The sequence below is a fragment of the Schistocerca gregaria genome, chromosome 3 (assembly GCF_023897955.1).
Source record: "Schistocerca gregaria isolate iqSchGreg1 chromosome 3, iqSchGreg1.2, whole genome shotgun sequence".
NCBI lineage: Eukaryota > Metazoa > Arthropoda > Insecta > Orthoptera > Acrididae > Schistocerca > Schistocerca gregaria.
In genome coordinates, this window is record NC_064922.1 from 653606316 (window position 1) to 653621742 (window position 15427).

At 38.6% G+C, this 15427-nt stretch overlaps 1 protein-coding gene across 1 annotated transcript in view; it reads left to right on the top strand.

Moving 5' to 3' along the window:
- LOC126356113 (phosphatidylinositide phosphatase SAC2) overlaps positions 1–15427 on the top strand; it is a 374100-nt gene that overhangs the window by 109973 nt on the left and 248700 nt on the right. The window contains exons 5-6 of the mRNA XM_050006814.1: positions 4470–4695; positions 11941–12133. Coding sequence (XP_049862771.1) covers positions 4470–4695; positions 11941–12133 — 419 coding nt within the window. The remainder of the gene's footprint in view (positions 1–4469; positions 4696–11940; positions 12134–15427) is intronic.

The following is a 15427-nucleotide window of genomic DNA, read 5'->3' on the forward strand; positions in this document are numbered from 1 at the left end:
CCGCCCTTACTCACTGGAGTGTGCTCCCGGCCGCCGCCCTTACTCACTGGAGTGTGCTCCAGGCCCCCGCCCTACTCCCTGGAGTGTGCCCCTGGGCCCGCTCGCGCCTCAGGAGTGGGCCCCCCTCCCCTTCCCTCCCCTCCCTTCGCCACCTGGAGTGGGCCCCCTCGCCACCGGGAGTGGGCCCCCTCCCCTCCTCACCTGTAATTTGCTCGTGGAGTGTGATTATCTTGTTTGGTCCTTGTAATAGGAAAGTTAAGTGTGTTGAATTTTTGTGTAATATCAGTCAGAAAAGCTGTAAGTATCCACCATTCATCATCATCAAGTTCAGGATAATTATTGCCACTTTGTTGTAAGAGTAAAATAGTTTCAGATTTCAAATTGACAAACTGTTCTAGCACTTTTCCTTTGCTTAGCCTTCTGACAGCAGTACATAGGTGAACATCAGTGTAACAAGCTTGCAATTCCTGGAGAAGTTCTTTAAATTTTTGATGATTAAGTTCACAGGCACAAATGAAATTTATAACGCTTATAACCGTTTGCATAACATTCTTCAATTTGGTATTTGAAATTTGACGTGCCAAACTTTCTTGATGTAGTAAGCAGTGAAGGGAGAGTAAATTTGGCAAATTCCATTCCTTCTTAATCAGTGCTATCAAACCATTGTTGATACCCGTCATTGACGGACAATCATCTGTACATACTGATATTAATTTGCTAATAGGTAAGTCTTTTTTTTTTTTTTTTTGCAAATTCTTTAATTGCATCATCAGAATCACATCCTATTGTGTGATCTTTCATGGTTATAATTGCTAAAAAATCTTCCCCTATTACTCCATCATTTGTGCAGTAATGTACAAATATTGAAAACTGGGCCATTGAAGCTAAATCTGTACTGAAATCACATGCAAAACTGAAGTATTGGCATAGTTTGCTTTGATTAATTACTGCCTCAAACATATATTTTGAAATATCTTCTATACAACGTCGACAGGTATATCTTGAAAGTGTGAGCTTATTTATTTCAGCTGATATTTGTATACTGTTGGAGAAACTTTGAAACAAAGTTTCAGAAACAGTCATCATACATTGCTTCACTAATTCACCATCAGTGAAAGCTTTCATATTTTTTGCCAGAATATTACATACTCGGTATGATGATCTTGTGACAGCCCCACTTTGCCCAACTGCTGTTAACATAACATTTTGTTGACGATAAATGGTAGATTTTAGATGAGCAACTTTTTCCTCTCTTTCATGTGAACTCAAAGGAAAAGCTACTGTAAATGAATTGTGCTTGCTTGCTTGTGTAGTGGCAGATTAAATTCTCTTCAGTCCCACAATAGTATCCCAGCATATTAAGCAAGTAGCAGTACCTTCTCTTCACATATTTTCCTCTTAGTCACTGTTCTTGAGGGTACATCAGACACTATTTATTCCACTAATAATTATATCAGCACAAATACACTCAATACGCGACGAAAGCACAGGGGGACCGAAACTTTGTTCACGACTGACACACTGACATGACTTAACAATGAGGCATCTGCGGGACAAGCTCGTCGCCGACAAACGAGTGGCCGTGGGTATGCGGCTAGTTTGATGCATGGCTCACATTGTTTGCTAGCAGGCCGCTCACACCTTTCGCATTGTGGAACACTGGAAAGTGGCACGTTAAATGAAAGTGGTGGATGGTTTTCATTTACCTAATTACTTCCCTGACTTTAATAACAATTCTCCACAGTTTCTGTAAACAAAACACCACAACACCAGACAAGTAGATACCTGTGCGAAGCCGAGGAGGGTCATGGGCAGCACGAAATTATGATCTTGGTCACCTGCGGCTCGCAGGCTGCAGTTTGACGACCCCTGCACTAAACCCTCAATTATCTGATTCAGCCCAACAATCACCTTGGAAATGCTGCTGATGTGATATTTTTTCCCTAACTTCTTGTGTGACTGAAGGCTTATCTCTCTGCCAAGCTTGTATCATAGCAGTACTCTCTTCTTCATGACACCAGTGTTAGTTGTAGCCTTCCTACTTGTGGCTATTGTCTGCTACACATTCCCTACTCCTACACTATCATCAAGTTCCTCTCGTGTTAATTCTGACAGCTGTAACCTGTTATTGGTAGACCCAACAATATTATTAAGGTCACATCCTCTTACTACTAGCCTTCCTACAAACTGCCAGTTCCCAACCAGCACTCTTACTGCTATGTTTTCTCATCCTCACTCAGTCTTTCCTAACTTCATCCAAATTTGCTTGAAGGGCACATACCTTCCTTCCTGCTTGCGTGTTCACCAGTTCCTGCTTTGTATTTCACACTCCAGAGAGGGTGTCTGTGACCTCACCAGGGTTCTCCCTACTACACTCTACCCCCAGTGAAACCATTAGTTACAGCTGCTATAATACAGCCCACTACTTACTTCCCAACAACCGCTCCCATTTTTTCCACTTGTCCTCAAATAAAATATTATAAAGTGGTGATATACATTAAAGAACACTGGTGTAAAGGCAATGAGAAACAGATTATAGTGCTATCATCATATGATGGAGCAAGTTGCTACTGTAGGACTACTTTAAAGGATGGGTTATCATATATTTATATCAGAGGAGACACACATTTCCAAGACAGAGGTGACATTATCACCATTAGTCTAAATAAACATTCAACCCAAAAGGAATTTTATGATTGAGCAATATTTAACACATACGTGGTGTCTGTTCTCTTGGACATGACTAAAAAAAGTGTCACCATTTTGACCATGCAGCCACTGTGAATCAAGATGCAATGGAATTGATGACATTAGTTGCCTGTGGGTAATGATTTAAATCAATGGGGAAAGTTGAAAATTGGTGCTGAACCCATGTCTTTTGCTTACTGCGTAGATGAGCAGACCACTGCACTGCGCCACTCAAAACAGTGGCCATTGTGTGCCTCTCTCTCTCTCTCTCTCTCTCTCTCTCTCTCTCTCTCTCTCTCTCTCTCTCTCTCTCTGTCTCTTTCCAGGTGGTGTAGTTAATTTTAGAGATTTAAATTTTGATACACTTACTAACAAGGGAAACTGCCCATTGCCCCCGTTCTCAGATTTAGTGGTAAGATGTTGCAGTGAATAGCCCGACCAAATCTGAACACTGATCAAGAGTGAAAATAGAAGGTTTGCAACATCAACTGAATTTGAATAGCCATGGTGTCATGGTTATGTGGTAATAGTGTTGGAGTGTGAAAGGGGATCCATGTTCAAATCTCCCCCATATTTTATCACAAAATTATGAACTGTCCGTCCAGTTACTGATTTGTCTGTTCGCTGTATTCAGACTTGTTTCTGTGTCATGTTGTAACGTCCATTTGCTACTGCGAGGTGTATCGAAGGGACCTCCAGATGTGTGTACCTCCTATTTGTCCTCCACAAGTACCATGTGTTACGACTCTTGCACCCCAGTTTTGGAAGTTTTGGTTCTTGAAATCCTTCGTGCCATTTCACACCTATTTATTTGTTGTTTTCATTACTATGAGAGGTCTGTGCAGCTAATAGCCTGCTCTTACAGTTAATCACATTTACTTGCAACAATAATACATTCGTATCCCATGACTCATGTTCTATAACCAATGTACAGCATGACAGTTGCCAAGACTACAGAATGAGAACAGACATGTCAGTGACCGGATGAACAGTTCACAAATTTGTGAAGGAAATAGAAAATAGGGCACAAAGGAGATTTGAACATGGATCTCCCGCTTCACAGTACAACACCATGACCACACAACCACAGCATTACAGTTCTTGCAATTCGTGTGAGGTTGCATATTTTCAGATTGGACAATTCACTGTTTCTATTTTGCTTCTTTTTTCACAGTTCAGTACACCTTCTTATTGTTTCCATACTTGATCCGTGTTTAGTGTTTGATAGTCTATCCACTGGGCCACTTATCTGTGGGGGATGTGGTGTGGAATTTCCCTTGTTAGAGCAGCTTCTGTTGAATATGTGTGTTTGTTGCCTAACAAGTAAACTAGAACGTGTAATTTTTCTTCCATTTTATTTTTAAAGCGTAGACCATAAATTGTATGTAACAGTGGCAGTCCTAATCATAATAGCCCTGCCATGTCAATGCTGCTGTAAATAAAAGAAAATATGTTGATGTTATCAAGTGTTGAATTTGTGCTTTTTATGAATGTTGTTAATGGTTCCTCGATTACTATAAGTTAATGCACATTTTCTGATTGTTGAATGTCATTTGTAATTTTTTTTAAGTTAGTTTTATTTGTTTGCTCATTAACTTTAAATTTTTGTACCCCATAACTCCATTTTTTCATTGGCAGTGACTTAAGAAAAATTAACTGACAGCAAAGGTTCAGCTTACTTGATGTACATAAACCCTTAATTTTACTTAAAATAAGCATGTATCACATTGTTCAAAGTGTTTAAAATTATTTCAATTTTGTAATAACATTATTGCTTGCAGACATTCACATTATGCTTAATATCTCGCCGAAGTCGCTTCAGAGCTGGTACCCGTTACAAACGTCGTGGTGTAGATGAGAATGGAAAATGTGCAAATTATGTGGAAACAGAGCAAATTATTTCTTATCACCATCATCAAGTGTCATTTGTTCAAGTAAGAGGCTCAGTACCTGTGTTTTGGTCACAGCCGGGATACAAGTATAGACCTCCTCCACAGCTTGACAAAGGTAAAAATACACTAATGTATCAAGTTTTCAATATTAAAAAGAGAGAGAGAGAGAGAGAGAGAGAGAGAGAGAGAGAGAGAGAGAGAGAGAGAGAGAGAGAGAGAATATGAATGAATGAATGAATGAATGAATGAAATCTGGACCATGATATGTATTTGTTTGCTTAGTGTGTGGGAAACACAGGAGTAACAAGGCTCAAATCACATTTGCCCAGTCGGACTTATGCTCTGCATGGCTTCCATAAGACACTTAGATGAGTACCAAGATCGCTACTCAAAGTAGTCAGTTGCCTTCTCTGTCCTTGTCCAGCAGAACTTGTATTGTATTTGAACCTACTGGTGCCACATCCCTATCCCACAAAGCTGCTGCCTTTTTCTTGGATTGGTCAGCCAGCCTTCACCAACACATGGTCCCTGCCCCCCTTTCTCTCTCCACCCACTCAACCCCACATAACTCATCACCACTGTCACACCACAGAACTGAATTCTGTCACAGTGTGTGCAGCTGGTGCATCATTGCTACCAGGTTTTGTGTGTGTGTGTGTGTGTACTCGTTAGACTGTTCATTCCATTCATCAGATTGTGGAATTCTTCTTCACTTTCATTCAAGATAGCAATGCTATCATTGAACCGTATCATTGATATCTTTTCATCTTGAATTTTAATTCCACTCTTGAACCTCTCTTTTATTTCCATCATTGATTCCTTGATGTAGAGACTGGACAGTAGGGGCGAAAGACTACATCCCTGCCTTACAACCTATTTAATTTGAGCACTTTGTTCATGGCCATCCACTTTTATTATTCCCTCTTGGCTTTTGTACATATTGTATATTACCCGCCTTTCCCTTTCGCTTACCCCTATTTTCCTCAGAATTTCAAACAGCGTGTATCATTTGACATTTTCGAACACTTTTTCCAGGTTGACAAATCCTAGGAACATGTCTTTTTTTTTGCTTTAGTCTTGCTTCCATTTCAGCAACTTGCATGCACAAGCTGTTAAGCTAATTGTGCGATAATTATTACACTTGTCAGCTCGTACAGTCTTCGTAATTGTGTCGATCATATTTCTCTGAAAGTCAGATGATACATTGCCAATCACATACGTTCTACACGCCAGTGTGAATAGTCATTTTGTGGCTATTTTCCCCAATGATTTTAGAAATTCTGATGGAATTTTCTCTATCCGTTCTGCCTTATCCGATATCTAAATTTTGATTCTAATACTGGATTTCCTCTCTCTTCCCTGTCAACTCATGTTTCTTCTTCTATCACATCACACAAATCTTCCCCTCATAGAGGCCTTCAGTGTACCTTTTCCACTTATCCACTCTCTCCTCTGCATTTGACAGTGGAATTCCCACTGCACTCTTAATGTTACCACCCTTGCTTTTAATTTCACTAAAGGTTTTTCTGATTTTCCTGTATACTGCGTCAGTCCTTCTGATAATCATTGCTTTTTGATTTCTTCACATTTCTCATGCAGCCATTTGGCCTTAGCTTCCCTTCATTTCATATATCATTCCTCAGCAATTTGTTTTTCTGTATTCCTGAATTTCCTGAACATTTTTGTATTTTCTTCTTTCATCAGTCAACTGAAGTATTTCTTCTGTTACCCATGGCTTCTCCGCAGTTACTTTTTTTGTACCTATATTTTTCTTTCCCAATTTCTGTGATGTCCATTCCTCTTCAACTGTACTACCTACTGAACTAATCCTTACTGCTGTATATATATAGCCTTAGAGAACTTGAAGCGTATCTCAGAATTCATTATTACTTCCATATCCCACTTCTTTGCGAATTGATTCTTCCTGACTAGTCTCTTAAACTTCAGTGTACTCCTCATCACTACATTGTGATCTGAGTCTACATCCGTCCATGGGCATGACTTACAATTCAGTATCTGATTTCAGAATCTGGCTGACCATGATGTAATCTAACTGAAATCTTCCCTCATCTCTCGGCCTTTTCCAAGTATACCACCTCCTCTTGTGATTCTTGAACGGGGTATTCGCTATTACTAGGTGCTATTTATTACCGACCTCAATTAGACGTTTCTCCTAACTCACACCTTGTCTCACACAGTGCTTAGCACACTGGACTCGCATTCGGGAGGACGACGGTTCAATCCCGTCTCCAGCCATCCTGATTTAGGTTTTCCGTGATTTCCCTAAATCGTTTCAGGCAAATCCCGGGATGGTTCCTTTGAAAGGGCACGGCCGATTTTCTTCCCAATCCTACCCTAACCCGAGCTTGCGCTCCGTCTCTAATGACCTCGTTGTCGACGGGACGTTAAACACGAACCACCACCACCATCATACCTTGTCTCAAGCCCATACTCTCCCATAACCTTTTCTTCTACTCTTTTCCATACAACAGCATTCCAGTCCCTCGTGGCTATTAGATTTTTATCTCGCTTTACGTACTGTATTACCCTTTCAGTATCCTCATATACTTTCTGTGTTTCTTCAGCTTGGGACATTGGCATGTATACCTGAACTATCATTGTCAGTGTTGGTTTGTAGTCGATTCTGTTAAGAACCATCGTATCACTGAACTATTCACAGTAACACACTATCTACTGTACCTCCCTATTCATAACAAATCCTACTCCTGTTGTACCATTTTTTGCTGCTGTTGATATTACCCTATACTCATCTCACCAGAAATCCTTGTCTTCTTTCTATTTCTCTTCACTAACCCTTACTATATCTAAATTGAGCCTTTACATTTCCCTTTTCAGGTCTTCTAACTTCACTACCATGTTCAAGCTTCTGACGTTCGAAGCCCTGACTCATGGAATGTTATCCATTTGTTCGTTATTCAATCTTTTTCTCTTAGTCACTTCCCCTTGGCAGTCCCCTCCTGGAGATGTGAATGGAGGACTATTCTGGAATCTTTTGCCAACGTAGAGATTACCAAGACACTTGTTCAATTGCAGGCCACATGTCCTGCACATATACTTTGTGTGTCTTTAATGCAGTAGTTTCCATTGCCTTCTGCACCCTCATGCAATTGATCATTTCTGATTTTTCTGTCTTTAGGGACAGTTTCCCACCACAAGGACAAGAGAGTGGCCTGAACCTCTGTCCCCTCTTCTGCCCTCTTTGACAAGGCTGTTGGCAGAATGAGTGTGACTTCTTACACCATAGGTCTTTGGTCATCAGTGATGATTATTAATCATTATTTAAGTGATGGTGGGTTCTGAATTGGGACTGAGGATATTTTGATTACTAATCAAAGATCTTACATGTAGACCATGGGTGCATCGTTTGCTGTAATAGTTTCAAATTCAAGGAATTTGTCCTCACATGGAGCACCCTCCCTTCAGTGTGAGAATGCCAGACCACATACGAGTGCTGCAACATCTGCAGCAACCTGATGCCTTGGATTTACGGTCATCAATCATCCTCCATACAGTACCAACTTGGCCCCATACAATTTTCATGTGTTTCCAGAACTTAAAGAAAACATATGATAAAATCAAAATGTGTCAGTCACTTGCAAGTGGAATTAGTGAATGAGAAGGATAGAACTCCATTGATCTACAATCCATTATGCACATAGGGATGCTCACTAAAATTGCTGCCTCTTGTGAGGAAAAGTGAACAGTACACAGCTGGACACTTAACATGATTTCCATCTACATGAAGCTTTCTGTGAATGCTAGTGTAATCCTTCTGGTGGCTGCAGGTGTGGTAGGCCATAGTTGGAGAAGAATCATCGACATTCTACCTAGAATGGCTGTTGTTGGCTTAACCTTTGGGATGCTAAATCTTTGGTGAGAAGTTATTGTTGATACACACATATTATAAACAGCATGAGGCTAGACATTTAACAATATGGCCTTACCATTAGTTTGACCTGCTTCCAGTTTGCTAGTCACTGTCTATTGCAATTTATCAGGTAAGTGGATGGTAGATACCTTTTGCCCATGTTGATCATTCTGCATCTACGTTTACATACATTTTCTACCAGTCATCTGCTGTATGGAGGAGATACTTTGTACTACCCCTAGTCATTCTGTTTCCTGTCCCACTTGCAAATACGACAAGGGGAAAATGGCTGCTGATATATTCCCATATGGGCCCTAATTTTTGTTACCCTGTCACTGGTCCATACACAGAAAGTATGTTCGTGGCAGAAGAATCGTTCTGAGGTCAGCTAAAAATGCTGTTTCTCTAAATTTTTTCACTAGTGCTTTCTGAGAAGAATATTATCTTCCCTCGAAGGATTCCCATTTGAGTTTGCTTAATATCTTTGTAATACCTGTTGTTCTAATCTACTGGTAACAAATCTAGCAACATGCTTCTGAGTTACTTTGGATGTCTTCCTTTAATCCAGTCTGATTGGGATTCCAAACACTCTAGCAGGGTACTGATGACCTTGTTGTTTAGTGCACTAAACCACCAATCATTATCAAACACTCTAGCAGTACTCAACAATGGGTTGCACTAATGTCTATATGCAGTTTCCTTTATAGAAAAGTCACACTTTCGTAAAGTTTTCCCACTAAGCTGAAATTGACCATTTGCCTTCCCTGCTGCTGACCTTATCTGCTCATTGTATTTCATATTGCTTTGCAGTGTTACACCTACATATTTAACTGATGTGACTGTCTCAAGCATCATATCACTAACACTGGATTCGAACATCACATGGTTGTTTTTCCTACTCACATGCATTAACTTGCATGTTTTTACATCTAGAGCAAGTTCCCAGTTATCATGCCAAATAGAAATTCTGTCTGTCATCCTGTATCCTTGTACAGTTCCTAAATGCCAATATTTCTCATACAATACACCAGGAGTAGACAGACACTCAGACTACTGTACACTGTATCCATCTTCCCTGGGGCACTCCTGATGATATCCTTGTCTCTGAGGAACACTCGTCTTCCAGGATAACATACTAAAGAATTCTTTGAGCCTCACCTGTATCTAGGAATCTGTCCCATATGTTCAGAGCTTTGCTAACAGCCTGCAGTTGTGACACTCTAGAAATATTGAATGAGCCTGCTGTCCTTCATACATGGTTTGTAGGGTATCATTTGAGGAAAGAGCAAGCTGAGTTTCACATGAGTGATGCTTTCTTAATCTGTGCTGATTTGTGGACAGACTCTTTTCTGTCTCAAGGAAAGTTATTGTATTTGAACTCAGAACATACTCAGAAATTCTCCATCAAACCAATGTTAAGAATATTGGTCTGTAATTTTACAGGTCCATTCTTTTACTGTTCTCATGTACAGGAGTCATCTCTGCTTTTCTCCACTTCCTTGGGACCTCACAATGGATGAAAAATGCAAGCTAAGTAAGGGGCCAGTGCCAGAGAATGCTCTGTAATACTGAACTGGAATTCCATACAGACCTGGAATTCCATACAGACCTGGTAATATAATTGTTTTCAACTTTGTCAATTTCTTCTCAACATCGGGGTGCTCATTTCTACGCCCTCCATAAGGGGGTCTGTATGATGGTGAAACAGTGTTATGTCTGTATGATCCTCCTATGTGAATGATTTTTTTAAACACAAAGTTTCAAAACTTCAACTTTCCTTCTACTGCCTTCTGTTGCAATGCCAGACTGGTCGGTGATTGAGTGACGGGTTAGAAGTCTTTAACCTGCTTAGTGATTTTACTTAGGACCATAATTTTCTCAGCTTCTCAGCAAGATCTTTCACTAAGATATGCTAGTGGAAGTTGTATGCTTCACGGATTCATCTTTTTATAGATGCAAAAATTTTTAGTGACTTTTGCCTGTCTGCATTTCTGCATTCTGTTTTGAAGCAAGAATGCAACAGTCTGTTTTCTCAGCATTTTCTGAATTCTGTTATTAAACCATGATGGGTCTTTTCCATCCTTAATCCACTTACATGGCACATAGTTCTTTAGAGTGCAGTTTACAGTCAGTTTAAACTTTGCCCATAATTCCTCCATGTCCATTATACTGGAACTAAATGATGTCCATTCATTGTCTAAGGATGATGCTACCAACTTCCCATCTGCTCTTTCCAGCATAAAATCTCTCTTAACCTTATCGATGGATTTATTAACTTCAGTAAATATTATCGCTGTGAAGAAGTCATGATCACTAATCCCTCTGTTGATACTGACACTGTTAATAAGATCAGGCCTGTTTGTAGCTAGGTCTAAAATATTTCCGTTGAGTGTGAGTTGTCGAACTAGCTAATACTAGTTTTGGGTTCATAACTACTACAGAAGACTGCCTATCTGCATCACCTAAGTAAATCAATAGACATCCCAGTCCCTACTCTGTAGGCTAAAGTTGCCTCCAGCTAATATTGTGTGATCTGGATACTTCAACACTATTGAGTGTAGACGTCCTTTGAATTGTCCTACATCTGCTATGGTGTGATCAGATAGCTGGAAAAAATGTGATGATTAACTTGAACAGTGGAAAAACCAGAATGGAATAAAGACAAGATTATGAAAAACATAGATTGGTACTCACCATACAGAGGAGACATTGGGGTTGCAGACAGGCACAAAAAAGGTTTGCTGTACATTTAAGCTTTCAACCAAAAGGCCTTCTTCTAAAGTAAAAAACACACATATTCACACGAACACTCTGGCTTCAATGGCCAGAGACAGTGCTCCTGTGTATGTGATGTGTGCTTGTGTAAATGTGAATGTGCTTGTATTTTCCACTTCAGGAGGAGGCCTTTTGTTGGCTGAAAACTTAAATGTACAACAGTCTTTTGTTGTGCCTATCTGCAACTCAACTTCTCATCTCTATGATGAGTAACAGTCGATCCTTTTCATAATATTGATGATTGACTTGAGTTTATGTATTCCATTCATCTTCTTTTATTCTCACAGCTCCAACTACATACAGAAGCACAGTGCATGTGTACAACAAAGGTAGATAACAGTGGTACTGGTTTATTTATTCATATTTTTAGAAACCGTTTCATTAGAAATTGTTTCTCTTAAAAAGTGCCATTTGAGTTGTTGGAGACAGCAGAAAATCTAACGAATAATACACCAGAAAGGCTCAGATTGAAAAGGTCGAAAGTAGTTTTATTTAAAAAAATCATATAACATAAGTTCTCTTTATCTTTTCACTTTGTTACAGGACACTTTGGTAATAGTTCTTTATTTTTGTGATGTGTGGAACTGACCATTGTAAATTTATAATTATTTTCAGAGTGCTGTTACACATAGCTTTAGAGAAAAACACATTTCTTTCTGCTATGCTAACTGTTCTTGTTCCATCTGAATATTACAGGTGAGGCCGAAACTCAAAGTGCTTTTGAAAAGCATTTTTCTGAAGAGGTTTCTGTTTATGGACCAGTATGCATAATCAATCTTGTTGAGCAATATGGAAAGGAGAAGATCATATGGGATGCATACACTAATCACATATTATTGTTAAATAATCCACAACTTACATATGTTACATTTGACTTTCATGAATACTGGTAAATATATAACTTACATTGTTTGTGCATTTCTTTATGTCTAGGATTAGATGGTATTTTATCAATACCCATTGGCAACCTTTCCTGTAGGTTTAGATATGGTACTGATGTTTAGAACAGCATGACTCTGTTTCCAATTGTATCTGTGCATTTTGCCAAGTATTGCAGAGTTGGAGTAGAAATTTATGCCATTTGCCACTAAAAATACAGTGTGCTTGTTAGATACCTGACATTATTTACTGTTAGTAGTATAGCATGCACACACTGTTCATTTAAGGGGATGAATAGTGCTATGTTTCTTTAATATTTATTGACTGTGATATGTCCAAGAAAGCATCAAATGCCAATAAAGATATATAAATACATTTTACTCACCATAAGAAATAAGCAGTAAGGAAATTTTTTTTCCAACAGACAAAAGCAGGAAACTTTCTTAAAGTGTGGAGATTGTGGGATTCAGATACCAGGGGAGTTAAATGTGGGAGAATTTGATTTGGGGGAATGCAATGCTCATTTATTTAGAATGATGAAGTGCAGAGAAAGATATCATTCCAGTAAGAGATTTTGGTTAAGGGTCTATATACTGCCTAGGTATTGGTAGTTCTCCTATCCTATCTGAACACTGACATATTTTGACTTGATATGGGCACATCGGTCATCGTAATTGGCCAATGTTAACAATCAAAGGGCTTTTTTGTTGTTGTTATTATTATTATTATTATTATTATTATTATTATTATTATTATTACTACTACTACTACTACTGACAATAACCATTGGTATACAAGAAAGCAGTCTGAGACATAGGTCGATAGTCACAATATTTTAGAGGAAATAATTTTCACTGGAGATAAACAAGTGGAAAGTTTCAAAATTATATGAGGAAAATTTTAAAGTGAGATGAATACAGGAAATAACAAACTGTTCTCTGGAACACAAAAGTTGTAGATTCAATTGATGTACATAGATTAGTAGTTGATGTACTTGGATTAGTACATTGACTTTCCCTGACAACTCCATTCTATCAAATGCCCTCAAACTCTTCCATGTAGTACATTACCACTTTGTGAAGACAATACATTAACACTGGAGGTGCTGTTAATTCCCTAAATTTTTGTGCATCTTGGTTGTGTGCTGTTTGCCCGTTTCACCTTTCTGTTCCTTTCCTTCTGTTTATAATCTGTTCTCAAGATTGTTACTTTCGAATTCTAGCTAAATGTTACTAAAATCTTGATGAAATTCTAATCAATGACCTTTTACTGTAAATTTCCATGTTATACTATCAGCTTACAACATGGCAGTCTGATGCAAAATCCAAAGGGACTGTCAGTTTTACTATGAGTTCAGCTGCTGTAAGTTGTGGTCCACAGCTGTTATCATATGACACTTAAAAAGTTCAGAAACTCCCTGACAGGATGGGTTAGACAGAACGGAGTCTGTATGAAATTCCCTATAGTCTCTCATTGCCTTATATTAACATGTGACATTACGGTAACTTCTGGACAAAATTTTACTCAGGGACATTCATCATTTAAGTATGCCATTCACCTACAGGTTTACTTGTTTACTTACTATTTCTTTATTCCCAGTGTGATGCCCTGCATTCTGTTGTTATAACATGGTAACCAGTATGTTGTCTATTATTTTCTATCACTGTTGCATTCAGTCATGTTGGAGCAGAAAAGGCAGTCAGATTACACACATTAACAGTTATTAAAAGAAAAACAGCCTACATCATTAAAACACCGTTAACAGAACAAAAGCTTCTTGACTTCTTGAGTAACTGCAGTGTCAAAGAAAATCCAGTCATAAAAATGAAATAAATGAAGGAGCTGTTGTCCATTTGTTTAATTCTCAACATGACCTTCCCACACCACCCAACCCCTGCTACCACTGCCCAAATGAAATGATATATGAAAGTAAACTCTAATAATGTGTGTTATTTTGCAGTAGTCTCATTTTGTAACATTTTCTTCTGATGATTTTCATGAATATTCTGATTCACTGGATTTGTTAACAAGTTTACTTAATTTCTTATCTCTGAAAATGTATTGAATGTCAATTGTGCCATCTATTACATACTGCCTGATGAAATTTTGTTTTATGGCACTATGTTTTGTTCTTGATTTATCTATCTAATTCTTCAAAGATTGAATTTAATTCAACGCAGCTAGTCATTCATCTGTCTCATCAGAATTAAATGATTTGTGATACAATAAAGTTTCATCATGGTTCTTCCTTGCACAATATTCGTGCTTCTTCCATATAAGCTTTCCTGTTGGAACAAAGTGTCATTGGATGAAGTCAAATCTATTTTTCTCTTTCATTATATTCTTTCTTGGCCTGCATTGATTTCATGAAGTTTGAGCATGGTCTAGAAGGGTCTGATTACCTTCATTTAATAAAGGGATTTTTTCTAAATTTTTCCCTGATCTGAGAAACCATAAAATTCCACTTCAGTGCTTGAATCTTCTCTTTCACTTCAGATTTCATTTTCAATACTTGTAAATAATAATGTTCCTTCATTGTACAGTGCAATAAGCTCTTTCTGTTCTCTATTTTCAGTTGAACATTTGCCATTCAAAAATTCTGTGAATGTACGTTCCATAGATTCCACAACCTGTTTCATTTTTGGTGTAGAGATCTTGTTTCCACTGCTATCTAGAGAGTATCCAACAAGAATGCCTTTTTCTACCTTTGTGGCTAATTTAGAACAATGTCTTTGCTTGAGTGTGTGAATGAAAACCTCACATCCTGTCACACAGTTCGAGGCCATTGTCAGTGTGGATACCATTCAAATATATGTTTTTTCTGTTTTCCCCCTTGAATCTTTGAATCTTCCATTTCTTGTATTCTTCAAATACTTCATCCTCATTTTTTCAGAAACAGTTCATATATATCTGCTTGCATCGTCCACAGAAAAGATTGAATGGTTTATCTCAGCCACTAATTGCATATTTTTAGCTACAAATCCTTCAGCCAAACATTCATTGTTAATCATCTCCACTCTTACTGTACCTTTCCCCATGTCGTCTGTTTTTCTCCCATCAGCTAAAGTTATGAACCTTCCTGGCAGATTAAAACTGTGTGCTGGACTGCGACTCGAACTCACAGCCTTTGCCTTTCACGGGCAAGTGCTCTACCATCTGAGTTACCCAACATATGACCCATACCCACAGCTTTACTTCTGCCAGTGCCTAGTCTTTTACCCTCCAAACTTCACAGAAGCTGTTTTGCGAAAGCTGTGTATGTCATGCTTGGGTAGCTCAGATGGTAGAGCACTTGCCTGCAGAA